This window comes from Hirundo rustica, chromosome 18, assembly GCF_015227805.2.
Source record: "Hirundo rustica isolate bHirRus1 chromosome 18, bHirRus1.pri.v3, whole genome shotgun sequence".
NCBI classification, from domain to species: domain Eukaryota; kingdom Metazoa; phylum Chordata; class Aves; order Passeriformes; family Hirundinidae; genus Hirundo; species Hirundo rustica.
The window spans coordinates 1,338,446-1,365,302 of NC_053467.1; the positions used below are offsets into that span (position 1 = coordinate 1,338,446).

General features: G+C 52.2%; 1 protein-coding gene across 1 annotated transcript in view; it reads right to left on the reverse strand.

Moving 5' to 3' along the window:
- DNAH9 (dynein axonemal heavy chain 9) overlaps window positions 1-26,857 on the reverse strand; it is a 145,594-nt gene that overhangs the window by 73,311 nt on the left and 45,426 nt on the right. Inside the window, exons 30-42 of the mRNA XM_040081678.1 lie at window positions 26,120-26,327; window positions 21,312-21,477; window positions 19,832-19,934; window positions 18,720-18,959; window positions 15,331-15,492; window positions 14,892-15,088; window positions 14,248-14,410; window positions 12,833-12,956; window positions 11,394-11,536; window positions 9,844-10,005; window positions 8,310-8,543; window positions 3,355-3,615; window positions 606-1,031 (exon numbers count right to left, since the gene is read on the reverse strand). Coding sequence (XP_039937612.1) covers window positions 606-1,031; window positions 3,355-3,615; window positions 8,310-8,543; window positions 9,844-10,005; window positions 11,394-11,536; window positions 12,833-12,956; window positions 14,248-14,410; window positions 14,892-15,088; window positions 15,331-15,492; window positions 18,720-18,959; window positions 19,832-19,934; window positions 21,312-21,477; window positions 26,120-26,327 — 2,589 coding nt within the window. The remainder of the gene's footprint in view (window positions 1-605; window positions 1,032-3,354; window positions 3,616-8,309; window positions 8,544-9,843; window positions 10,006-11,393; window positions 11,537-12,832; window positions 12,957-14,247; window positions 14,411-14,891; window positions 15,089-15,330; window positions 15,493-18,719; window positions 18,960-19,831; window positions 19,935-21,311; window positions 21,478-26,119; window positions 26,328-26,857) is intronic.

Consider the following 26,857-nt stretch of genomic DNA (forward strand, 5'->3'; position numbering starts at 1 on the left):
GGCAGCCACAGCTTCTCTGGGCACCCTGTGCCAGGGCCTCAACACCCTCACAGGGAACAATTCCTTCCCTTTAACTAACTTAAATTTAATCTCTTCCAGTGGGAGCCATTCCCTGTGTCCTGTCCCTCCATCCCTTGTCCCCAGTCCCTCTCCAGCTCTCCTGGAGCCCCTTTAGGCCCTGCCAGGGGCTCTGAGCTCTCCCTGGAGCCTTCTCCAGGTGAGCACCCCCAGTTCTCCCAGCCTGGCTCCAGAGAAGAGGGGCTCCAGCCCTCGGAGCATCTCCAAGGTCTCCTCTGGGCTCTGCAGCAGCTCCAGGTCCTTCCTGTGCTGCACTGGGCAGCTCTGCAGTGGGCTCTGACCTGAGCACAGGGCACAGGGGCACAATCCCCCTCCCCTCCCTGCTGCCCACACTCAGCCCAGCCCAGCCCAGGGCTGGATTTTGGGGCTGCCAGCACAACAGGAAGGAGAAAAAACCTGCAACCCCCAAAACCTTTGGCTCTCCACCCCCTGCTTCGGGAGGGGAGCACTGAGCAGCAGCTCTGCCCGAAGGAGAGGATTCCCCCGAGGCAGGGACAAGCGGGACGGGTTCCCCCGAGGACACTCACGGCGATTTTGGCCTTGACGGTGGCCAGCTTGTCCTGGGCTGCCGCCAGCTCAGCGTTGGCCCTGTCCAGAGCCTGCCTCTTGGGCTGCACCTCGCAGAAGACGCGGTGGAAGCGCGCGATGTTCAGCACCCACGAGCACAGCCCGGCCGCCGCCGCCGACTTGGTGGCCACAAACTCGGGCTTGAACTGGGGGTCTTGCAGATAGGGCTGGAGGGCTTTGAGGCAGTTCTCGTGGATGTTCTCCTTGTTGAACTTGATCAAGGAGTCCAGGAAGCCGTCCACCCTCGCCATGGCCACTTTGGCCGCTTTCCAGCTCCTGTCCTTGGGGATCCTCCCGCCCGGCGCCGTCAGCACCATCACGGCCGCGGTGACGTTGCTGACGGCCGAAGGAGGGGACCCAAAGGACCTCAGCTCCGTCAGATTGGTCTGAAAAGCGGAAAACAAGGTTGTTAGATAAAAATGAATGGGCTCTCTTTTCACCCTGCTGCTAACAGAGTCAGGCTCCCAGGCTATCAATCTGATAAATTGGGCTCCTCTCGGCCCCAGCAGCGCTGCCCTCAGATGCTCTGCACGTTTGCAGCACACCTGCTCCATTCCCTGCTCCTCACGTCCCACCTGGGGCCAGCACAGCGCACTGCTCCTCCCCAGGATCCTGGCGGAGCAGCAGCTTTTATGTCCCCTCAGAGGATTGGGGTAAATAAGAATGAAACCTACAGAAATAAAACTCAGGCCCTCTAAAACAACCTTCAGAGCTTCCCTTCATGCTCCCTCCTACCCAACGGAGATGCCAGTGCCAAAGCCATCCCGTGATTCCCACATCCTGCAGCCCTCAGGGTTCAGGGAATGCAGCTGCTGAGAAAAGCCCAGGCACCCTCACAGGGCAAGCAGCCAAAGTGCACTGGAGCAGCCAAAAGGGCATTTTTGTCTCTAACTCCTGATTTCTCAAGTTCTCAAACTCTTTATCATAGCTGGCTTTGCAGATTTTTATTTTGCAGGTGCTCTGCACTGGGTCTACCACAACCCACATGCCATTCATCATGGCCCATATAACAATTAACTTAATTGTCATCCACATACGTGTAACTATCTCATATTTGTATAGACTTTTCTCTACAAGACACTTCAAGTAGCTTCTCAGTTGGTCTCAGCCACTCTCACTGCCACCAGCCCCCTGCAAAAGGCATTCTGGCAGGGGACAGAGGGGCTGCAGCATGTCCCCCCCACACAGCCAAAGCCAGGCTGAGCCAGCCCACCGTCACTTCTTGGCTCACATGGGAAAGAAAAAAAAAAAGGAAAAGGAAAGTTCAAACTGTCAGGAACACAGAGAGAATTAACCCTGGCACGGCTGAGCAGGCTCTCCTGCGAGCAGCGTGGCTACAGAGGGCTCTGGAGGCACCAGGAGGTTTTATTTAAAGTATCAGAAGTGTAATCCTCCCAGCACAAGCACAGAAATCAAGGTGGGTTCAGAGTGCAGCTGATGAGGAGGAAACAGCCTGGACATGTCCCAGTGGCCATGGCTGCTCTTCTTTTGCACGGGCACCATCAGAGAAATGTCCAGGTATCCACATCCTCACTGACTATATGGATTTATTATTGGATTCTACTCAACAGCTTTTCTCACTGAGTCCCTTGTTAGTGCTGCACACAACCCTGCAGTCCAAGGAAGACGCCTGAGATAATTGGACAGCAACTGTGCAAACACACAGAAACATTGATGATTATTCATGCCAGCGAGCAGGTTGGGCTCTCTGATACATCTCCAGTCAGCAGGTAAAGGAGACCAGGGCTTCCACTGCTCTGCTACTGCTGCTTTACAGTTCCCCGGAGAAAATCCCAGCATTTCCCCCATCTTTGCCTAATGAGAGATTCTACAGCTCCAGCACGAGCCTGGAACTAATGGAGAGACAAACGTTTTCCTTTGGCACCGTCCTTTCCCTCCCACGACGGAAATCCAGAGCACAGGTGTCTGCAGCAAAGCAGCCTCCTCCCCAAAAGCCAATCCAACAGAATCCCCATTCTGGATGGCTCCAAGGCGCTCTCCTGTCCCCCAGCAGGGCCAGGACTGAGCCAAGTTTGAGTCCTGTCTGTGACTGGGGTTTTTCCAGCTGTGGTTTTCCAGCTGTGGTTTTCCAGCTGTGCGAGGCTGCTGCCCCAGGACACTGCATGAACTGCAGACCAAAACAAATCGCAGATCCATCCCTCAGGAACATCACAGAACCACAGAATGGACCAGGCTGGAAAAGACCTTTGAGATCATCAAGTTCAACCCAGGACCCAACACCTCCTCATCGATTAAACCACGGCACTGGGTGCCACATCAAACGGGAACCCCTGGAAGGACAAACCTTCCAAGGCATAAAAAGTCCTCCCAAAACCAATCTCCTGCAACCAGAGCAATGTTTATCTCCTGATCACATGTTTTCCCAGCGGCATCTTCCTTTGGACCAGCTTTGCCTGCTCCTCTCCATGGCAATGAGTGAAGGGGGACATGGTGCAGCCTCGTGGGTGCTCCGAGTTCCACCAGCAACCCCAGAATTTACCTGGCTGGAAAAGACCTTTGAGATCATCGAGTCCAACCTGTGAGCAAACACCACCTTGTCAACTAAACCATGGCACTGAGTGCCACGTCCAATCTTTTTTTTTTAAACACTTAAGCACCAGCAGGGAGGAGGCTGGAGAATACAACGCCCAGAACTTGGGCCATTAGATGAAACAGCCGGAGGAGGAACACTGGGAATCCTCACCCTACCTTGTTGAGGGTGTTGAGAGCAGCCTGGGCGGCTGCCAGGGCAGGCTCAGCCTTGGCCAGGTCCTCCTCACAGTCCTTCTGCTTCTGCTCCACCTCCTGGGTGATGAGGGCCACCTTCCTCTCCTCCTCGTCAGCCACCGCCTTCTTCCTGCTCACCTTCTCCGTCTCCACCCCCACCACCTGGATCAGCCTGTCAGCATCCTCGTTCTTCTGCTTCAGCTCCACCTCCTGGGCTGCCAGCTTGGCCTTCAGCTCATCCACCTGCGGGGCAGCGATTCCTGGGAGCGGGGCTGGAGGTGGCAGCTGGGATCTGCCAACAGCTCCAGCCCTCGCCTGAGCTCCCAGGGACAAGGGGCTTCAAATGTCACATCAGGTGAGCCTGAGAGGGGACATCCCCTTGAGCTGGTGGCCACCAGCACGGCCATGGTGGCAACTGCTCGCACGCAGGAGCCCTCAGCAGCATTAGCAGGGGGAGGCTCTCACTTCAGACAGAAAAGCTCCTGCTAAAATCCCCATTTCAGTGAATTTACCCAGACTCTGGGCGGACCACGGAGGCTTTCACTGCCTCATCTCAGGCTCATAAAGGTTCGCTTCGAGCTCCTGGGGTGCATCTTTACCCCCACAAAAACACTGGCAGGAAGGGAAGGCAGACGCTGCTTTTGCCAATACCCATTTTGGTACGGAAGGGAGAGCACAACCTGCAATCCATGAACTGCAGCTGTTGCCATTTGCCATCGGCCTCACGTGGAGAGCAGTTTTTCAGGACTCTCCACACGCCCTCCATCCATCACCATCCCCTGCTGCCTGGTGGGATTGCTCTCCCCAGCACAAAAGCACGGCTGTAAATCCGGGCTCACACGAAATCCCTTCGTGTGACAAAGCCAGCAGCACCTCCTTGCTCTGCTCCAAGTCTCCGGGGGCTGCAGGAAGTGGAAGTGGCTGATATGGCTGTGACCTCCTGCCCAAAAATCAGCCTTTGTGTGCTGGATACACACACTGAGCTCCGGGGCTTTACACATCCAGGACAAAACGAGCAGGGGATTAAAATCCACGGGCACTCAACAGCAGCACAAAGAGCAGGTGTAAGCTCAGCTCCGGGGAACAGACAATGCCCTGCCAAGCAATGGAAGGGGAAATGGCTTTGTCAGGATTTTAAAAGAGCAAGAAAGCTGGAGAAGGGCTGTTTGCAAGGGCCTGGAGTGATGGGATAAAGAGGAATGACTTCAGACTGAAGGGGAGCAGGGTTAGGTTGGCTGTCAGGAAGAAATTCTTCCCTGTGAGGGTGGGGAGACCCTGGCACAGGGTGCCCAGAGCAGCTGTGGCTGCCCCTGGATCCCTGGAAGTGTCCAAGGCCGGGTTGGATGGGGCTTGGAGCAGCCTGGGATGGTGGAAGGTATCCCTGCCGTGGCAGGGGTGGAAATGGATGATCTCTAAGATCCATTCCAACCCCAAGAATCCTGTGATTCTGTGAGAAACCTGTGAGCGGCTTCCTGAGTGCAGAACAATCTGATAAGCAATTAGCAATGTGAGGTGGAAAGGGAAAGAGCAAAGCAAATGAGAAATTCAAGGGTAATGTGCTGTGACTTCATCAGGGAAAGGAAGGGAGAAGCCCTTGCCTTCCACCAGAACAGCATGAGAAAAATTATTAAAGAGAAGAAAACCTGGAGGGCAGGCTCCCAGAAGACTCATTTTATCTGATTGTCCCTGCCTTGTTTCAAGAACACAAAATACATCAAAAGGTCAGCGATTAATTGATAGCGCCAGCCAGGCTCGAATGTGGAATCCAGTGATGCAATGTTAACCACAGCCACGCTCAGAATTACTCAGCAATGGGCGCTGACCTCTCGGTGGCACACAGCACTCTGAAAAACAAATGACTCATCCCACACATCTTCCCAATCCATTATCTCCTAATAGGAAGGAGGCTTCAGCTTCCCTGAGTGCTGGGGATGCCGATGTCCGCAGGGAGAGATGCCTGCAAAACACTGCCGGAGGGGGAAAGTTGGGCAACAGCATCAAGGTGTCCAAATCCCCAAAGGAAAGGAAAAAAAAACTGGGTAGAGGTAGAGGGGGTCACAGTAAAGGGAGGCAGAGAGGTTATTTTGAAATGGGAACAGCAAGGTAAAAAATACCTGCAGCTCCTGATGAGAGGAATGAGATTCGTCTTTACAAACAAGCTCTGGGTCTGCTGGTAGATAAAACTAGCACTGAGAGACAGGAGAAACAACGGGAAGGATTCTACTGATTGATGGATGGAAAAGAAGATACTTGCCTTTACAAACAAACCATAAGTTTGTTTGTAAATGAAACTGAATATTGAAAGATGAAAGCAACCATGGGGAAAACCCATAAATCCCATAAAAATTAAAAATTAGGGGGGTTATACATTAAAAGGGGAATCTGAGGTCTTAGGCATTTCGGGAAGTCTGTATCTCTCAAGTACCTCAGCCCATGGGGAAAGAGAGGGAAACGCGGCCGGGAAATCGGGATAAAAAGGAGGCTGCGTCCTCTGAAAATCTGAGAGACCCCAGGAGAAATGCCCCATGGCCTCTCCCTTTATTGGAATAAAGTAAAAGGACTCCTCTGTCTCCTTTTTGGACATAAACCTCTAGTGTTCGTGGATTAATTTTCCTAACACTGATACCACAGCTGAGGCCACTGTGAGCCTAGAGAAACACACAAACCTCATCAGGACCTCGTCCTGGACCCCGGAGGATGCCGGGGGTGAGCACCAGAGCCAAGGCACAGCCCGGTGACACCCAGGGAGCAAAATCCTCCAGCCTCACTTTGAAAATCCCCCCAGCACATCCTGCCGATGGCACACCTGAGTGAGAGGGAGGACTCCTCAATTCCTCAGCCCCAAGGCCAAGTGCTTCCACGGGTGAATGTAAAGTTCAGGCTTGCAACCCCCTGTTCAAGATTGGACAAGCTGCTATGATTTCCCGTACTGATAAATATCCACACTCTGGTCTCAAATCAACAGCAGTTTTGACTATTGCGCACGTCTGGTAATTTAGGTGTTTAATTTTAGGCACCCCCCAGTGCTAATTTTAGACTTGAATTTGACATATTTGTCCTCACTGCTCTGCATCTTAATTACCTGCACAAGGAAGCACTTCTCAGCCCAGCCTCACTGCAACCAGACACCAACATTTGATTTTCCCATCCTTCCCACTGCCTCCGAGTCCCCCACCACTGCTCTGAGGCTCATCAGAGAGCTCTGCCCACACAGCACCCACTGAAGAGAAGCCTGAAGGATACAGAAGGGTCACAACAGACCCAGAGATGTGTTCTCAAAAGATTCATTTCATATTAAATTAAAAATTAAACCTAATCTATCTTATCCACCACTGGGAGAATCCTGAAAAAAACAGCAGCACCACCCAGGTCCATCAGAACTACTGCCTGCATGGGTGAGGTGAGGTTGTTGGAAAATATACCAAGTTTAAAATTTTTAATTTTATGACTTCAGTCAGGTTTGTTGGCGTTTGTCCCCGGGGAAGGGAATTCAAGTTTCTTTCCAGGGCATCAGGCAAGGCCTGATGAATTTAGCATCTCAACAGACTGGGAATGGCACAGAAGATACACAAAAGATAACGATCATCAAGGATCATTAACGACCGTGGTCAGACACCTGGTCTGGGAAAAGAGAGAGAGAACAAGAACCTAATTAACATCAGAGGGAAGAGATCTGTGACCAGCAGGAAACCAGATACTGAGACCTCCCTGACTTGGAACCAAGGAACGCTGAGCTAACAGAACCCTGGGTTCTGACTGTACAAAGTTGGTGAAAAATCTGGTAAAATTCACGTGTCACAGAACGATTTTCTCTGCGCACCCAGGCTATGTGCGGATGAAATGATTTCTGTAATAAAATAATAATAATAATAATAATAATAATGCTGCCTTGATTCTCTCACACTAACACCGCTGTTGGAGGGTTTTTGTTTTCCCCACAGCTTTGGTGACAAGCTGAGCTGAGCTGAGGTGTGCTGGGCAGTGAGGGCTCTGCTGGGTGCCACCAGTGCTCTCTGCCACCCCATCCCCACAAAGGAGATGCTGGAACCTGTGCAGGGAACGTGGCAGTGCCCACCCCCGCTGTGTCCTGCTCCCTGAGCAGAGGCTGTGGGGAGGGAGATGGAGATATCAGAGCTGAGAGGCACCAGCCCAGCCCATCCATCACCTCCAGGCAGGCGTGTGTCCCCTGCAGCGTGACAAAGGTGATTGATGCCCTCAGTGTGTGGAAGGGGATGGAGCTGCCAGTCCTTCCTCCTCCTCAACCCCCTGCAATCCTCCGGAGCAGCTGCAGGAGAGCCTCATTTGCCGCTGTGGAAGCTTTGTAAGCAAACATTTGTAAGAGTTAATAGAATATGAAATGGAGAGCAAAACGGGAGCGGAGATGCTGAGAGGTTTGGGGAACACCCAGAACAACCTCTAGTCACTGCCAGAGGAGAGTGCCAGTGTGAGTCTTTAGCAGGGGGATTTTGGGATGACTGATGTGCATTTCAGACATGTATTAGCTTTCCTCAAAGATGGATAGCATCACGGAAGGAAAAATGAACACCAGCCTCATTTTAACAGCATGCACTATTTAGTTTGAAAGAGTCTTGCTGGAGTTATTGTAGATTTCCTGGATGCAACGCCAAAAATCCCTGACTGTCCTATGTTTCCTAAGCTGTTTTTTCACCGCAGCTGAAACGTAACCATTAAAAGATGATGGCGGAGTCAGCTGGACCCCAATCCCATTTTATTTACCAAAATCTTTCAGTTACCTCCCAAACAGCAGAGAGTGGACACACACCTCTCCATTCTCCTCTCCAGTGCAGAGCGTCACTTCTGCTCCTCCAGAAACCCAGCTCAAGCCAGACTAGAGCCAGCACAAATTTCTTCCCTGTAAAGTTCTCCCTCAAACCAGACACGAACAACGAGGAGAACCAACCCCAAGGAGTCCTCACCTGTGCAGAGGTGCTCTTGAGCTTCTCCAGGCCGTTCTCCAGGCGCTGCATTTTTGCCTTTAAATCGTTGTCCTTTTTCAGCAGCAGAGTTTGGTAGAGTTTGATTTGCTCCAGGAAGGACTTGGGGGTGGTGTAGTTGTAGCGGCGCTCGTTGCTCAGGTACAGCCGGGACATCTCGTTGACGCTGATGTGGACGTGGGCCATGAATTTGCTTATTGAATCCTTGACTGAGTCCTAAAGGTAAGATGGGAAGATGAGGAGAAACAGTTTTAAATAGAAAACTATATTTAACATGGGATCTGTGCTGAATATAAAGGAATTCGGTAACTTTTCATTCTGCTGCAGCACAATCCAGGGTGTGACACCTAAGCTGATCCCTTTTCACTGTTATCTCTAAAATAACTTTGCTGCTCATGTACTTTATACCTCTTTTTATCTCCCGCATTATCTAATTCCAAGCAATTTCGCTACAAAATAACAGCTCTTTTAAGTATAAATTTGGGCTTTCCTCCTGTACAAATGGGAAAAGTGCACACTCCTAAAAAGAAACATTGTAGGCTTTATTCTTCCTAAACCCTGCCTGGAAAAAGCTAAATAAACAGAAACGAATCTCTATTCTAGCAGCAGATTGTCATCGCTGAGAACTTGACCTATTTTTGCCCTTGAGAATTCCAGAGGCTCAGACAGAAGCGGCGAGAGCAGCAGGTTATTTTCTGTGCAGGTTTGGGGCTGCCCTTGTGCTGGCAGAGCTGTCCTTTCCCTGGCAGTGCCATTAGCTCCCAGTGACACCTCCCCAGCTCCCAGTGACACCTCCCCAGCTCCCAGTGACACCTCACCAGCTCCCAGTGACACCTCACCAGCTCCCAGTGACACCTCACCAACTCCCAGTGACATCTCACCAGCTCCCAGTGACACCTCACCAACTCCCAGTGACACCTCCCCAGCTCCCAGTGACCCCTCCCCAGCTCCCAGTGACACCTCCCCAGCTCCCAGTGACACCTCCCCAGCTCCCAGTGACACCTCACCAACTCCCAGTGACACCTCACCAGCTCCCAGTGACATCTCACCAACTCCCAGTGACACCTCACCAACTCCCAGTGACACCTCACCAATTCCCAGTGACCCCTCCCCAGCTCCCAGTGACACCTCCCCAGCTCCCAGTGACACCTCCCCAGCTCCCAGTGACACCTCACCAACTCCCAGTGACATCTCACCAGCTCCCAGTGACACCTCCCCAGCTCCCAGTGACACCTCCCCAGCTCCCAGTGACACCTCACCAGCTCCAAGTGACACCCCACCAGCTCCTGGCACACAGGAGCGCGGTGCCCGTGGCTCTGCCGCCAGGGTCCACGGCTCTCCAAACCAAACCCCGGAACGTGCCTCAGTGCTGGTTTGGTTGGGTTTAATGCACTTCAGCGCTGCCCCTCTGGACAGCCACCGGCTGCCCTGGCTGCGCTGCAGGGCAGCCCAAGCCTCCTGGCTGTGGCCAGCCGTGTCCCCAGGGTGCCCCCCAGGAGCTGGGCTGGCTGCTCACCTGCAGGGCGTCCATGTCCCGCAGGAAGCTGAGGCTGACGGACTCCAGGGCCTCCCGGGGCCACGGCTGGAAGCAGTCGATGGTGGTGCAGCTGACCAGGGCCGGGAAGCGGCGGCCGCGGAGCCGCAGCCTGGGGCCCACGGGCGACAGGCACAGCGCGACCTGAGGAGCACGGGGGGCACTGAGGAGCAGGGGGAGCGGGGTCTGCCCCTGCAGCCCCTTCCCGGGGAGGATCCCACCCCACCTGGTGCCTGGAGAGGCTCCCTAGAGCAGAATTTAGACAGTGTTGAAGTGAGATGTTAATTTTGAGGAACTAAGGATTTTTTAGGAAAGTTAAGATAATAAGTTGCTGAATTAGCTGAAGTAGATAGGTAATCTTTGTTCGCAGTTAACAGAAGCCGGATCTTAGATAAGCTACCCCGGATCTTGTAACTCATTTATTGTCAGGTTTATGTTTATGTAGTTGTCCTTGTAATGAAAAACAAAATGTGGTAAATAGGACATAAGATAGCTGCAGATTTCCTGCTTAAAGGACCCATTGAACACAGGAAACTGTAAGTTCTACCAAGGAATCATTTGTCACGAATGCATTGAAAAGGTAGAAAGGTCAGGCCGAGGAAGACTCATCTTACTTCCTCATTTTAGGTGACCCCTCCCCAGAATAGACCCCCGACTCATTTTAAGAAACAAAGTACACATGCTTAATAGCCTTTTTGTCAATTAGCATATGAAGCGAGGAATGGGAGGTGACAGGGGTATGAATATGCATTTGTATTTTGGATATTCAACACTTTTGTAAATAAAAGACTTTGTACTTACCTGTGAATTTCGCAGTGCGAATTAGGGAAATATCCCGCGTGCTGCCCAGCCGTAATAAACACACACTTTCTAACTCTAAACTGTTAGAGAGTTTTTGTCCGTCACAGTTGGGTATCGATACTAGATCAATACCCATATTTCTTTAATAAATCAGAAGGAGTAAAGTAAGTGCTTTGGGTTGCAATGCAGATGTACCCAGCAGTCTGCATTCTATCACCAGCTGCTCAAACTAGGTGTGTCGCTGTTCTTTATCCCTTCCAGGACCCATCCTCCCTGCAGGGATATCTGCTGTTCATGGGCCATCCAGGCTCACTGCATGGCTGAGACAATTCCAGCATCCTTTGGGAGATGCTCCACCCAGGAGTTTAGCAAATTAGCGTATCTGACAAAAATTACCAGCTTGAGACAGGAGAGGTGAGGTAATTTCCCCCAGTTCCACCCTCTCCAAATCCTCCTCCCACAAATGGAAATTAAACTTGGTTTACGAAAATGTGTCTTGTTTTTTTGGCCTTGGGTCCCAGGAGGAACTAAGAAAGGATAGAGGCCTTGTACCCCCTGGGGCTTGGAGATCTGGAATTTTGTCCTTCTGCCCCGGGAAAAGGTAGGGAAAAGTATAGGAACTAGCTACTAATACAAATATGTGTGTAAAAACCACAGAGAATATATAAAAGGAAAAAGACAAAAAAAAAAATCATTCGGCACCACACCAACCCCTCCTTGCTCCATCTCACCTTCAGCTGCCGTCGAACTCGCTCGATGAAAAACCTCCAGCAATTCTCCCTGGAATCCACCAGCCCCCGGCCTCTGACTTCGTTCCTCACACTGCTGATGATGTTTTCCACCTCATCATCGGGGAAGAGATCCGGGATTTCCCCTAGGAGAAGAGGGCACGTTTGGCTTTGCAGGTCTGGATGTTGTTGTAGCCTTAGAGCAGAGGGAAGCTGCTGCCTTCCCTCTTCAGAGGCTCAGGGAAGTCCCCTCCTCAGGTAAAAACCCTGCACCCGGTGCCCCCGGGCCCCAAAAGCAGCAAAGGGGCACCCAAGGTTGTTCTGCTGAAAAATAAACACCTGCGAGAGCAAACCTCCTTACGGAACACAAGGGAAAGAAACATAGAATAAAGTACAGAAAAATCTCCTTTTTTGTTTTTTGTTTTTTTTTTAGCTCTGCAGTCTAATTAGATTGCAAAAGAAACAGTCAAATCCCCAACATGCCACGCATGTTATAAAACCATTGTAGTTTTGCAGATGCATTAATTACACGTAAAATTTTTGCAGCTGTTCAGGGCCATTTCCAGCAGTGGCCAAATAACTCCCAGACCATCCAAACGTTTTAGAAGCTAAAAATACTGTAAAAACTTTTAAAAGTTAATAGTTAAGCAGCTAATTGCCAAAAATGCATCCAACCAAATATATATTTTTTAGTGCTTCCTTAATTTATTACATATTCACTTCCTTTCTGGTTTCTGATTTGATTAAAACCATCTTTATTGAGTCAGATACTTTCAATATGGGCACTAATCACTTAGGGTAATACACTAATCAGAAATCTGCTCATTCATCAAAAAGATTAAAAGGTGTATTTTGTTCAAATGATGACAACAAGCGAAACAAGTAAGACAGACACCTTTCACTGCCCCAGGCTGCTCCAAGCCCCATCCAACTGGGACATTTCCAGGGATCCAGAACAGCCCCAGCTTCTCTGTGCCAGGGCCTCACCACCCTTCCAGGGAATGATTGTCTCTTGCCCTGACCCTCTCCAGGTCTCTTGGAGCCTCTTTAGGCACTGGAAGAGTCTCTAAGGTCTCCCCAGGCTGAAGAATCTCATTTCTCTCCTGAGTTTCACCTTCAGTCATCTCTCCATCACTCCTCAGCCGGGCTCTTGTACTGCCCAAGGTGTATCCTTTGAAGGGTTTTTAATAAATCCCTACTTTATTCCTTTAACTCTGTCTAGCCTCTGTTCCAGGGAGCCTCTTTAGGCGTCAGCTCCCCAGGGAGGCCTCGGCACGGCTTTTACTCCAGAGCTCAACCCCTGCAACTTCCAGCTCATTCCATCACGACCTTCAGCAAAGCACAAGCTTGCCCCTTTGTCTATTCCAGAATTCCCGGTGCTACCAGGAGCAAAACTCCCCCGGAGAGGGGGGAGAGGGGCGAGCAGAGCACGAGGGCTGTACCTGACGCCAGGAAGTCGTTCACCAGCACCAGGAACCGCTCGTCCGCCACCTGCGCGTCGCTCAGCAGGAACACGGAGCCCACGCCCTTCAGCCCGGCCTTCAGGTACAGGTTTGCCAGGTCTGCCTGCAGGTGGGAAGGTGAGGAATGGATTTGCAGAGGATTCCCAAAGCCTGGCTGAAAGCTCACAGAGTCTTGTCCATCTGTGTGCAGGCTCTGAGATGAGGTGTGCTGGAAAGGCCATGGGATTGAGAAGACGTTGTTGAGAGAGAAATTGAGCTGGAAACAAGTTCCAAATGATGGCCTTGCAAACAGAGCAGATATTTTGGAGAATTAGAACTGTGAGAGATGCACTGTAGCGAGACCACGTGGGGTAAAATAATCGGTGATTGGTGTTAGGAGTATTAGCAGCATTGATAGAAATGAAAAACATTTATAAGGTATTGTAAACACTGAGAGCTGAGCTTTTCCAGTATGGGAAAACCAGGAGGGCTTGCACCTACATGCTGCAAAGCACAGGCCAGACACAGAAATGAGAATTCAGAACCTTCCCAGTCACTGAGAACATCAGCACAGCGAGGGCTGGTGCTCGGGGCTGGGCTGGGACCTTCTCAGGCCTGGCCAGCTCAGATCAGTGCCAGGAGAGCCCAGGTGTGGCTGCAGCCCTGTGCAGACACACTCCAGCATGGCATTTGCTGCTCTGCACAGCACCACATCAGGTCTGGGGTGTTTCAGTATCTCAGGATCACAGAATGATTTAGGTTAGAAGAGCCCTCTAAGGACATCACATCCAAATGTTCCCCCAGAGTGGCCAAGGCCACCCATGTCCCCAGGTGCCACATCCACACGGCACATTTTAAATCCCTCCAGTGGTGGGAATTTCACCACTTCCCTGGGCAGCTGTGCCAGGGCTGGACAGCCCTTTCAGTGAAGAAATATTCCCAAATATCCAGCCTGAGCCTCCCCCTGCCCAGCCCAAAGAAATTCCCTCTCCTGTCCCTGTTCCCTGGCTGTCCCCTCCTGTCAGGGAGTTGTGCAGAGCCAGAAGTTCCTCCTGAGCCTCCTTTTCTCCAGGCTGAGCCCCTTTCCCAGCTCCCCCAGCCATTCCTGGTGCTCCAGGAATGATCCAGGAAGGATCCCCAGATCCCTACCCTGGACACACTCCAATCCCTCAATGTCCTTCCTGTCCTGAGTGTCCCGGAGCTGTCCCCAGCACTGGAGGTGCCCCAGCAGTGCCAGCACAGGGGACAGGCACTGCCCTGGCCCTGCTGCCACCCCAGATCAGGGACAGCCCAGGTGGCCCTGTCCTCTTGCCCATCTGGTCACACCCGGGCTCAGCATCCTCCTCCTCCATTCCGCTTCTCAGCACACAACAAACCCTCAGGGCAAGCTCTGCTCTTTACTCCCTTCCCCTCACCTTGAGGTCAGGGACGCCGTAACCTTTCCTCAGGGTGATCTGGAAGACCTCCAGGGAGCTGAGGAAGGCTGCCAGGCGGGTCAGGCTCTGCTTCCCACTGCCTCCCACGCCGAGCAGGAGCGCGTTCCCCCGCGGCGCCTCCAGGATGCGGCTGATGCGGCAGCTGAGTTGGAGCACGCAAAACCCCTCATTAATAAGAGCGTTTTCCTATTTCTCTTCTCAATACGTGTTTTATTCCCTGAGAAACTGTGTTCTGAGCGGGATGAGGAATGTCAGCCTCGGAGATGTGGCAGCAATCAGCGCCAGCACAGGGGACAGGAACAGTCCCGGCCCTGCTGCCACCCCAGAGCTGGGACAGCCCAGGTGGCCTTGGCCTCTTACTGGTCACACCCAGGCTCGTGTCCAGTCACTGTCACCAGCACCCCAAGGACCTTTTCCCAAGCAGCTTTCCATCCCCTCTGCCCCAGCCTGGAGCATTCCATGGGGTCGTTGTGCCCCAAGTGCAGGACCTGGCACTTGGCCCTGCAGACCTACAGACTATTTGCCTCAGCCCACGGACCCACGTTCCGACACCCTCCAGGAGACTCCACAAAACCATCTGCACAGATAAATGATGGGAGCATAAAGGCAGAAAAGCCCCTTACACGTGGCACATGGCATCCTCAAACAGTACCAGGTTCATGGCAGCGTTGACTTCGTTGTAGCTGTCCAAGGCTTCCACGAGGATCCGGTTCAGCTCCTCCCAGCTCGGAACTGGCCTATAGCCAGGTTCCCCGAGGCCTTTGGCAAAATGGCAATAAATATTCATGCGTTTGGCCTGCTCTAAAGTGTCCTCAACGTCCTGTAACAGAGAAGAAAATAGTATAGAACAAATACAGGAAAACCCACGGCAGCTCTGAGCCATCTTCCAAGGGAACTACGGGGTCCCAGCCTTTTTATGTCCACACAGTTGCACCTGCACGTTGGAAAAAGGGAAAGAGGCCCAGGAGTGAAAGAGTGGGAAAGGAAAACCCCCAGTACCAATTTCCCTTCCAATAAAGCTGTTTTGTTCCGTTGTCATCAGAATTAGACCTCAACACTCACATCGTAGCATTTCTTCACCACCTCCCGCTGGATTTTATCAAAAGTATCACAATCCAGCTCTTCAGCCATCCTATCCCGGTACACCCGGCTGGACTCATGCAGGTAGAGCTTCACCAGGTCTTGGGGCTGCTTCAGACAGTCAGGGGTAGAGAACAGAATGCCCTGTGGAGAGCAAAGACAGTCAGGAAACCCAGGCTTGACCCTGAGGGACTCCAACGCCATCAGCCACAGCGCTGAGTCCCCTTACAGCAACCTGCACCTGAGCAGCCCCACACCAAAGAGCCCAGGGAAGGTGTCCTTTGTTCATCCAAAACTCCCAAAGGTGCTTCTCAGCCCAGAAGGGTTTGAGTTGGAGGGGACCTTGAAGCTCATCCCATCCCACCCCTGCCATGGCAGGGACACCTCCCACTGCCCCAGGCTGCTCCAAGCTCTGTCCAGCCTGGCCTTGGGCACCGCCAGGGATCCAGGGGCAGCCACAGCTCAGTGGGAAGCCATTCCCCCTTGTCCTGTCACTCCATCCCTTGTCCAAAGCCCCTCTCCAGCTCTCTCAGAGCCCCTTCAGGCACTGGAAGGCCACAGTGAGTCCACTTCAGAGCAATCCTCAGGCTGCACAACCCCAACTCTCCCAGCTTTTTGTCCCAGCAGAGCTGCCCCATCCCTCTGATCATCCTGGTGCCCCTCTGGACTCTCTCCAGCAGCTCCAGGTCCTTCCTGGGAGGTCCCCTGGAGCTGGGACCCCCAAGTGCTTCAGGTGAGGTCTGGCAAAGCAGCACAGAGGGACAGGACCACCTCCCTCAGCCGGCTGCCCTGGGAATGGCTGTTTTACACATTCTTTTGAAGGTTTATGTTCATCACACCCATTTTGAGCCCCAACCCAGCCTCCCCTGGCCGGGCTGGGGTCCTGCTCTCCCCAGGTGAGACCCTGCAGAGCCAACCCAGGTTCTCCCATCCTAACCCCATGCCATGGGTGCTTTGTCAAGAAGGAAAAACGGTTTGGAAACGTTACTGGTGGCTATCTTTTCTCTTAATCAATTAATTCTAATTAGGTGCATTCTGCCTGCAGGAAATATCAGTTGCTGTCTGCTCAGCACAGTATGTTTACCATGAACTCTATTAAAATGAATAAAAGAATTATATTTCAAAGAGGTGTCGCCTATACTGAGCCTATTAACAGTACACAGGGTTTTCAATGGTATGAATTAAACAGACAGCTTTTATTCCTAACATCTAATTATTTATACATTAAATATTAAATGCATTGGAAGAAATGTGAAGCAGGGCCTCTCAGCTCACTGGTCCATGGCTCAGATTGTTTGGGTTTCACATCTGTCATTACAGCTGTCAAATTATTTTATTTATTCCAGAAAAAAAAAATAAAATTGGTGAGAAGAGCTGACAGCTCAAAGGGAGGAAGGAGAAACACATCAGATTCTAAACTGATTAAAATAGAATTCAAAATCCCCCTAAAGGGACTGAATCTAAGGACCCCGCACCCCAAAAGCACGAGGGACACATGGCTGTGGGTCACTGCAGCTGGGATGGAGCTGGGGCCAACATGAAAAAGAAACAAACAAAAAAAAGAGGATGGAGAATCCCCTGGAAGGAGAATGAGGAGCATTCCTGTCACCACCCTCTGGCCCAGAGCTGGGATCGGACAGGACGTTTTCTGTTACCCCCCAAGCCTGGCACATTGGGCAGGAGAAATTAAAGCCTCCCACTGACATGCTTCTGTTCCCTCCCTGTGCCTCTCAAAGCCCAGATTAAATAGAAGACAGGATTTAACGTGGCCCACATCTCATGTCAGAGCTGCTGACGTTCAGCTGAGCACAGTGACAGGCCTGGCTCCTTCCTGACACAGCGGAGTTGTTCCAGGTCCTGGTCCCAGATTTCCCTGTCTGTCACTCCTTCAGCTCCTGTCTGATGGGTAGGCACAAGGCACTGAACCTCCACGCACCCACTTTGTGAAACAGATGTTAACAAGGACAGTGACAAATTGCCAGCTGGGGGTTTAGAACAGGTTATGGTGCTGACCCTTGGTCTGCCTGCTGAGGAATTTATCAAATTTTATTAATCAGCCTGAAACTCTGAAAGGCTCTTTGAGCACTAACACCAGCTGCTTCAAAGCTGGGGAAAACACAAAGACGGAACCTCACCAAGGATGGAAGACAACACTTCTGAAGCTGAACAACTTTGCTTTGGTACAGTGGCTGGCAGCTCAGTTTCAGTGGTAAAATCAAAGCTGGTTTGGGTTGATTTATCAGCTCTTTAAATGCCATCCTGCATGTGCCACGCTGAGCACCTGAGAGGACGAGCTGGCACAGCCACCAAGCTGTCCTGGCTCTGGCAGAGCAGCTGAACCAGCCACTGCTGTCCTCTCCTCAGGGCCAGCAGCCCTCAGAGAACCCAGCACCTGCCCCACCAGGGAGAGCTTCTCTGTGTGGTGGGGTGGTGCCACGGACCCCCACAGCCTCACCAGTGGGGTGGGGCTCACCAAGACACGCCCAGCTCCATCACACCTGATGCCTTCAGTTTTATCTTTCATGTATTCCATGTTCTGTGCTGCCCAGGGGTTCTGAGCTCACACTCAGGGTCACTCAGCTCTCTGCACACAGCAGCCACACAAAACAAATCCTTTTCCTGATGCACACCAAGGACAGCTGGGACAAGTTTTCAGCCCCAAAAGCACAAACAGTGGTGGCTGGAGGGAGGAACAAGAAGGATGGGACCTCACAGCCTGGAGCTGCAATTGGACAATTCAACCCCAAAGTGCAAATGGACCAAAACTGATCCAAGTGTGAGACCTCGTGACCCTTTGTCCATTTTGTGCCCATTTTGGGTGCACCTTGGGTGCAGCCCTGGCCAGGCTCTTGTCCTGCCCAAGGTGGATCTTAAAGGACTTTTAATAAATATCTACTCTATTCCCTGGCTCTGTCCAGTCTCTGTTCCAGCTCAGCCTTCCCAAGGTATCACACTCACAACAGAAGGGCTGACTGAGGTCAGGAGCCCAAAGCTCTCTGCAGTTTGTCCTTTCTCCAGCCAGAGCACCCTTAAAAACCTCTCTCAATCTACTCCTCCTTCTGGAACTGTGCATCCCTCCCGGTTGGTCAGCGGCTGGAAAGTAAATAAGCTTTTGACTGATCTTCCCCACAGTCATGGCTGATGGCTCTGGAATCTATTCCAAACCAGTCAGGAGTCAGGGAATGGCCCAAGGTCACCCCTTTAGCCCAGGGGACACCCACGCTGTGCCATTACTGAGTGGGACACTGTGCTTGGCTCACCAAGGGCCAGAGGCACCTCAGCTGCCGGTGACATCGGGACAAACTCCAAATCCCCAAACTCCAAACTGGGACAAGCTCCTGCCCCTGCCACAGGAGTGGGGCTGCACTTACTTGGAAGATATTGGAGAAGTCTCTGAGGTTGAAAACGTAGTGGAACTTGACAGCTGTTGGCAGGAAAGTGGCAGCCACCTTCCGATGCAGCCCCAGGGCCAGGGCAATGAGCTGCTGGGCTGATTTTTGCACGGCCTCTGAGAAATTCCCACTGGCCAGGTGCTGCACTAGGATGGTGCTGTAGATCCTGGCCAGGGCATCCTGATCAGGGCTGGAGAGAGCGAAGACACAGAAGTGGCGCTGAGGAAGAGAAAGCGAGATGCGGAAAGGTCAGAGGGATGGGAAACTACCTCTCAGTGCCCCTTCTGTGGTTGGACACAGCACTAAACAACCTCCTCGGGGCTCCACTTCCCAGGAAAGGCTGGCCCAGGTGATCCCTCCATCCTGGGATGCCCACGACTTGAAGTCCACAAGAACAATGTCCCCTTTCCAATTTCCCAGCAGAGGACAGCTTGCAGGTGACACCTTCTGCTGGCTGAACAAGGGATTTTTCCATGGCATTTCACAAGGAAAGCTCAATCCATTGGAGAGTGAAGGTCTCACTGACCCCTGGTGAAGCCCAGGCCTGTCTCTGGTGGGAGCAGCCCCTGGAAGGTGTCACCTCCCAGAAGACCCTTTGTTGATTAGGAACTTGCAGAGGAAGAGAACAAGAACACTGAATGGTTAAGGTTAAAAAAGACCTCTGAGATCATCAACCAACCTTTGAACAAATCCCAAACCACACTGTGGGGTGCCACATCCACTCATTTTTGAACACATCCAGAGCTGGTGACTCCACCACTCCCCTGGGCTGCAAGTTCCAATGCCTGATCACCAAAGACTTTCAAGAGCTCTGGCCCAGCAGTAAATATCAGCTCGAGGAAGGTAAAATCTGCCTGTCTGAGCCCGTTTTCCTGAGGGTGGGTGTCCAGCTGGCTGGGAACTTGTGACTTCTTCCTTCTGCTGAACAGCAGAACAAGAGGAAACACAGAGAAGGGAGAAGGGCAGCGAATCTGCTGCCTACCCATCAGGAATTACAGTCACATCACAGACCCATGCTGTTTCCAGGTTCTCCTGAAGCCTTGAGCCTGGACAATCCACCCGAAAACCAAGGGCACGGAGCGGGGCTTTACCTGGAGCCGGGGGTTGATGGTGAAGCTCCCTGCAGTGGGGTTCATGCAGGACACGTACTGCACGTTGCTGATCTCCTTCAGCGACAGCCTGCTCCTGTCATACCTTGGGGCACAGCAAAAGCCACAGGTGGTGACCACAGCCTCCGCTGCCGTCCCTTGGGTGCGCCTGTGGTGGCTTCAGGGGGTCACGCTGTGCCCTCTCCAGGGGGCAGAGACTGGCCCAGCACACAGCGCCCTGCTCCTGGGGCAAATCCTGTCGCTGACACTTCCATCAGCTGGGAACAAGCGCTGGGCAAAGCTCCCGGGTCACACCCAGCACCGGCACGGGAACTGGGAAATCACAGCAGCGCCCCTGGTGTGGGCCAGCCTGGGGTGGGGCCAGGCAGGCTGCAGGAAAGGATGGGGGGCTGCTGGCAGAGCTGGGGTGCAGCAGAGCCCCTGGGTCACGCCAGAACAGCCCAAGGTACCGGAGCTGTGCCCACGACCCTCCTCAGCACCCTGGGCTGAGCGGGAGCACCGAGGGTGCGACACCCCAGAGGTGCTGCTGAGAGCAGGGCAGGGAGCCTGGACCCGCCTGGAGGTGACAGGTGGCACATGGTGTGTGTCCCCAGGTGGGCACTGCTCCCACACACCTCACACATGCCTCTTCCTGCCCATCCTCCCCAACACCCACAGCCCTGAGTTTCTGCTTCCACCCCACTGTCACCGAGGCTGGGAAGGTTTTGTTCGAGTCTGGGCGCACACACAGCTGAGAAAATTGGGAATGTCTCTGCCTCTGCCTCGTTTTTACTGTGGTCTTTGTAAATAATAAAACTTCTTCAGCCTTCTTCTTAAAGTCAGAGAGTGTGTAAGTGTCACCCTGGTTTTTCTGAGTTTTTTAAAGCCTTTTGATTGTTCATAAGATGGAGTCAGTCTTTTTAGCTTCTGTACAATATTAGGAGCAGTTTTTGCCTTTTCTCACACATGTAACATAAACAAAACTTTTGTTTTTCATTCCCTGTCCTTTGTTTGCATATTTCTAACCTGAAAACAATTGTAACTGACAGTTGGTCTGGCCATTCGGCTGGGAGGTGATAACCCCAGAAACCAACCCACAGCCAGACCCACAAATGTATATAAAGTAAGAAATAAACAGGCAGAGGGGCTCTCAGCCTGGGGCTCTCTCAGAGGAACATCTCTGCCCTGCAAATCTCCGGTCTCTGTGTGGTTGCTTTGCGTGTCACGATCACATGTAAGTACCATTTTCCCTTCGTGTCCTCTAGACACCTCTAGACACCTCCGACACCTCCTTGCCTCTCTTGCTGAGCTAGCTGCGGTGTGTGCGGTGTGTTTACCTGTCTGCTCTGCCCCAGTGCCCCCCCAAGCAGCTCCTCCAGAAGAGATCTTTATTGGGAATGGCAGCAGCAGCCACCACCCAAACCCCACCTTGCTACAGCCAGACTGGAGCAAGAGCTCTGAGCCCAGCCCCACAGCCCCGTACCAGTGGCCATAGTCCAGGTGCTGCCTGAGCAGGGTGTGGGGCTGCACGGTCCCGTAGGGATCCACCTGGGGCATGTTGAGGTCATCCAGGAAGTACACCAGCCTCTTGGTGCCCGGAGGGCCGTAGTTCCTGCCGGCCTTTTTGTCCAGAGGCTTCTCCAGCACACCTGTAAGGGCAGGAGTGACAGGGAGTGATTGCTCAGCCCGGCTCTCTGCCTGCTGGGAGCAGCTCCGGGGAGCTCCAGCCCTCCCAGCTCCAGCTGAGATGTTTGTGGAAGAGCCGGTCTTGGCACAGACAGCACACCACAGCAGGACAGTGGCTGCTCCCAGCGCTGGGCTCCTGTCTGGGGCTGTCCCCAGGCTGTGGCTGGGAGCCCTGCAGGGCACCTTGGGCAGATTTTTGCTCCGACTCCACCCAAAACACAAAGCTTTCAATGCCTCCTTGCAAACTGCGTCTGCTCCAGAGCAAAGACGAGCTTGTCATGCAAGAGAAAGCCTTTTGCACCCCTCCTGCATATTTGTTTTAACTCAGTCCTCCTGGCTGAGGTTATCCCGACCCCAGCACAGCACAGGACTCACTGCCTGTGTCTCCAAGCACGGACAGTGGTGGCTTGGCTCTGGGATGGAGCCAAGGAGGTGCTGGAGCACAAAGCCCATGAGCTGATTTTGTGAAAGAAAATGATTTGTTTGTTTTTTGGGGTTTTTTTACATCTTTTAGATAAAATAAAAGGATGGTTTTAGGGTCTGGACAATTCTCCAACAATCAAAATAACATTACGCAGTCAAATGAACCCAAGAGAATCACAGAATCACGAGATGGTTTGGGTTGGGAGGGACCTTAAAGACCATCAATTCCACCCCCCTGCCATGGCAGGGACACTTCCCACTGTCCCAGGCTGCTCCAAGCCCCATCCAGCCTGGCCTTGGGCACTGCCAGGGATCCAGGGGCAGCCACAGCTGCTCTGGGAATTCATCCCAGCCTCTCCCCACCCTCCTAGGGAACAACTCCTGCCCAAAATCCCATCCAGCCCTGACCCCTGCCAGTGGAAGCCATTCCCTGTGTCCTGTCCCCCCATCCCTTGTCCCCAGCCCCTCTCCAGCTCTCCTGGAGCCCCTTCAGTCTCTGAGCTCTCCCTGGAGCCTCTGAGTCCAGAGAAGAGCAATGAAACTGAGCAAGGAGCAGCTGAGGGAGCTGGAAAGGGCTGAGCCTGGAGAAAAGGAGGCTCAGGGGGAACTTGTGGCTCTGCACAGCTCCTGACAGGAGGGGACAGCCGGGGGGGTCGGGCTCTGGGAACAGGGAACAGGGACAGGAGCAGAGGGAACGGCCCCAGGATGGGCCAGGGGAGGCTTAGGGTGGACAGCAGCAGGAATTTCCCCATGGAAAGGGAGCTCAGGGATTGGAAATGCCCAGGGAGGTTTGGATCCCCATCCCTGGAGGTGCCCAGGGAATTCCTGGAGGTGGCACTCAGTGCTCTGGGCTGGGGATGAGGTGGGGATGGGGCACAGCTGGTTCTGGATGATCCTGGAGATCTTTTCCAGCCTCAGAGATTCTCTGAGTCTCTTCACCAGAGTGAACAGCCCCAGACACCTCCAAGTCCCCTGATCCCCTTCCCCAGCATCACCCAAACCTCCAGAAAACCCAACAAGACTCAATCCCAACACGAGCTGTCCCATCCCCACCCAGTTTTAAGCAGAATAAGGGAGAGCATGGAGAGAAAACTTCTCATTTGGAAACTCTGGAAAAAAATCCCATTTGTTTTAGCAGAAGGCTGAGGTTACGTGCTGCTCTAGACTGCGGCATACTGGGAATATTTACAATGCTGGAGTGATATTTAATGCAAATCACCCCACAAAATGTTTTTTTATAGGTTATTGATTTCTTTCACTGCGGCCTGAGCAACCTTTACTGCCTCAGGAAGGGGCAAAGCAAACAGCAGCAGCTTTTCTGGCTCCTGGGATGATTTTCCTGCCAGGGGTTTTTTTTGGAGCCCATCCTCACTCCCAGGTGCTCCCAGCTCTCCTGGAGGCTGAGGCAGAATTTGTTTCCCTGCCACATTTTGGGGTTATCACCAGCGCTGTAAGCAGCAGCGTGGCAAGGAGCAGTCCTTTGTAATTAGGGACAACTGGGAGTTTTGATTAAAAAAAAAATTTGTGCAAATGCACACTTCAGCCATCCCTTATCGAGGGCAAAAGTTATTAGGGGAAATTTACATTCTGGGGTTTTTTTTTCAGACCACAAATCTTTTAAAACCCCATTTGTTTCCTGCTTGGGTGCCCTGCAGACAGCCTGGTTACCCACTAAGAATTCAGCTGTTTTCTTGTCACAGACACTTCTGCACAAAGCCACGAATTGTGCTTCGAAAGATGATAGATTTTTCCTCAGTGGAGCCTCTCTCCCCCTTCAACAAAACCACGATATTTGAAATTTCTGGTAGCAAGTCAAATTAAGTGTTTCAAATAAGCATTTAATTTAAATTTAATTAGGCCTTAATTAACATATAAAATCAGCCCTTTTCGAGGTTAAACAAGGATGCAGGAGATTCATCGTAGTGAAATGCAATTACTGGGGATGAAGTGACATGTTTGTGGAAGTTGCATTTTAATTCAAAGCCTATCCCACAATAATCCTGAAGGGTCCCTGCTCCGGGCTGCTGACACTTCCCCATCAGCCCCTCAAACACTCAGACTTGGCAAGTGTGGCTCCCCTCACCCTGATGGCCAAGGGGAAAAAAAAAAACCAAAGCCCAAAAGACAACGTTTATTGTCATTTTCTCATGGCAGATCTGGAGTGGGAAGCGGGGAATGAGGGCAGGGATGCAGCTGATGGAGGAGCAGAGCTCCAAGAGGACATGGAGCAGCACACCAGAGGTTCAGGCTCCACAGGAGTGGGATTTGGTCACAACACACCGAAGGAAATCCCCAAACTGTGCTCAGGTTTGGACACAGAGGGAGTCTGGCTCCTTTTAACCCCCGTGCACGTGAAAATCTGTAAGCTACAGGCCCACAGAGATTGTCTGAACCACATCCTTGGGCTTCCCCTGAAGGGTGCAGCTCTGAACCTTAAAAACCTCTGTCCCAACAGGCACCTCGGCTAAGAATTCCTGGCTTTCAGGTTGGCTCTTTCTAGAGGAAATAAAAACTAAAATCCCAAACTGCTTTTTGGATCCACATTTTGCAAATCTAAAGAGGCACCTGCCGGGGAAGGGAAAAAAGCAGCCAACTGACAAACTCCACAAAAAGGGACAAATTAACTAAAAAAATGAGCAGTGGGGAAGGATGCCAAGCAGCATAAATCACACTTGCCTGTGATGAAGACGTGCTGAGCTCTGCAGAGGGGAAAAAGCCCCGAGCTCAGAGCAACAGGGACACCCTGTACCTGCCCCACACCTGCACACACTCACCTGGGCAGGAGGGGAACACCAGCGTCCCTCCAGGCACTCTCAGCTCAGCCCCTCCCCAACCCAGGGCACTTCCCACTCCAGGAGGAACAGGAAAAAGGAAGAGTGCAACCATCACTCTGGTGAGACTGGCCAGAAGAGGAGGTTTTGCCCTTTTTATTTTTTTTTTGAAGGACAAGTAGCCCAAATAACTTGCTGTGTGCAGAGGCACCAGCAAGCTCAGAAACCCTCCAAGCCTGCCCCAGAGAGCAGATGTGGCCCCAGAGCATGGGCTGGACCCCAGAGCCAAGGGGTTTTTGTGATTTCAGAATTTTCTGTGATTTCAGGACATTTAGGTTATACCCAGCTGCATAAATGAAGCAGTGTGGTTTTTACAGTGACTCACGGTTTTAATTCAACTCAAACTACGTTGCTTTGTCACTGGTTGATAAATTAATGTCAAATTATTTTATCTCTCGTTGGACACCATTCCAAAATGAGATACCTTTCAAGAATTTCCTGCTTTTTCTTCACCTCTGAAGAGACTACACAGCAAAACTGACTCTAGCTCAGTCTCCAACTTCAGTTTTTTCACTGATGTTTCAAAATCCTCATCAGTAATTTTCCTATGGACTTCCCTGGAGCCAGAAATTCCCTGGGGGTCTGAGCCCCCCAGGTCAGCAAGCTCAGTGCCCCTGGGGAGGGGGTGGGATCTGCTCCACGGGACATGTTGGGCTGTGGCAGGATAGGAGCACAGCCCCAGGAACCAGCCCCGGCTTCCAGCCTGCACACATCCATGAGCACCACCCTCCCTGCTCATTGGGATGCAACTCCCATCACTGCACCCCGAGGACAGTCTGGATCCTCTCCAAGAAACCCATCTTGTTCTTCAATTCCAGCATGTTAAAGACACACTTCAAGTCAGATACAAGCCATGGAAACCGCAGCAGATTGAAGCCTGGGCTTTGGCACAGCCCTGAACCAGAGTGCCGGGGTTAAGAATGCAAATTCTCAGCTTGGAAAACATCATCTCCGCAAAACCCAGGGCTCTGCTGAGCAAAGAATTTCACTGTGGGATTGTAAATGTGCCCACAACAACACGGGCAATTCACCCACGGGTCTTCCCTTGAGCTTCCCGGCGCACATCCTGCTCCAAACCCCAACGGATGCCCCAGGAATGTCCCAGAACCACGGAATTAACCCGGCTGGAAAAGACCCCTGAGATCATCCAGTCCAATCCATGACCTAACACCACCTTGTCAACTAAACCACGGCGCTGAGTGCCACATCCAGGCTCTCCCTAAACCCCTCCAGGGATGGTGACTGCAGCTCTTCCCTGGGGAGCCCATTCCAGCGCCCAACCACTCTTTCAGTGAAGAAACCCTCCCTGATGTCCAACCCAAACCTCCCCGGGAACGGTTTAAGGGCTTACCTTGCAGCATGGCAGAGGTGGTGTAGTAGTTGAAGGGGACCTTCCTCACCAGGAACACGTCGGTGTCCAGCGAGCCGAGCGTGTCCCCCAGCAGCACGGACTTGCCCGTGCCCGCAGCGCCCACCAGCAGCACGGGGCGCCGGCGCCGCACCAGCCTGGCCACCAGGAACCGCAGGCGAACCGTCTCTGCCGTGGGCACCAGGCAGCCCTGGGGGGACAGCAACCGCCTCAGCGTGCCCAGCCCTGCCACCGGCGCCTTAAGGCTTTAGCTCTTCTGTTTTTTCAGGTCCTGCACTGCCTTAGTGTAGAGCTCTGGACTCCATATAGGGTGTTAGAAAGATTTCTTCTCGTTTTGGTCAGACAAAAACTATCCTTCCAGGCCTGAGAAGCAATGACACGCTCTGCCTCAGGCTTCAAAAAGCATGCACAGAAGTGAATTGGAGGGGAGAAAACTGGGGGTAAATGACTTCCTTAACTGAATTTGCAATCAGACAATTCAACACTGATATGCAAATAAACCAAACTTATTTCTGTCTGAAAAAACTTGTGACCATCTATCTTGGGTGTAGCCTCTGGGAGGCTTTTGACTGCCCAAGGTGCATCAACTGAAGGCTTTTAATAAATACCCACTTTAACCCTTTCTAGCCTCTCTTCTAGGTAGGCACTGCAAGGCGCCAATTTCTGATGATTTTTTTGCCTTTTCTTTTTATGTACCTTTTCTGTGTTCTCGGTATTTTT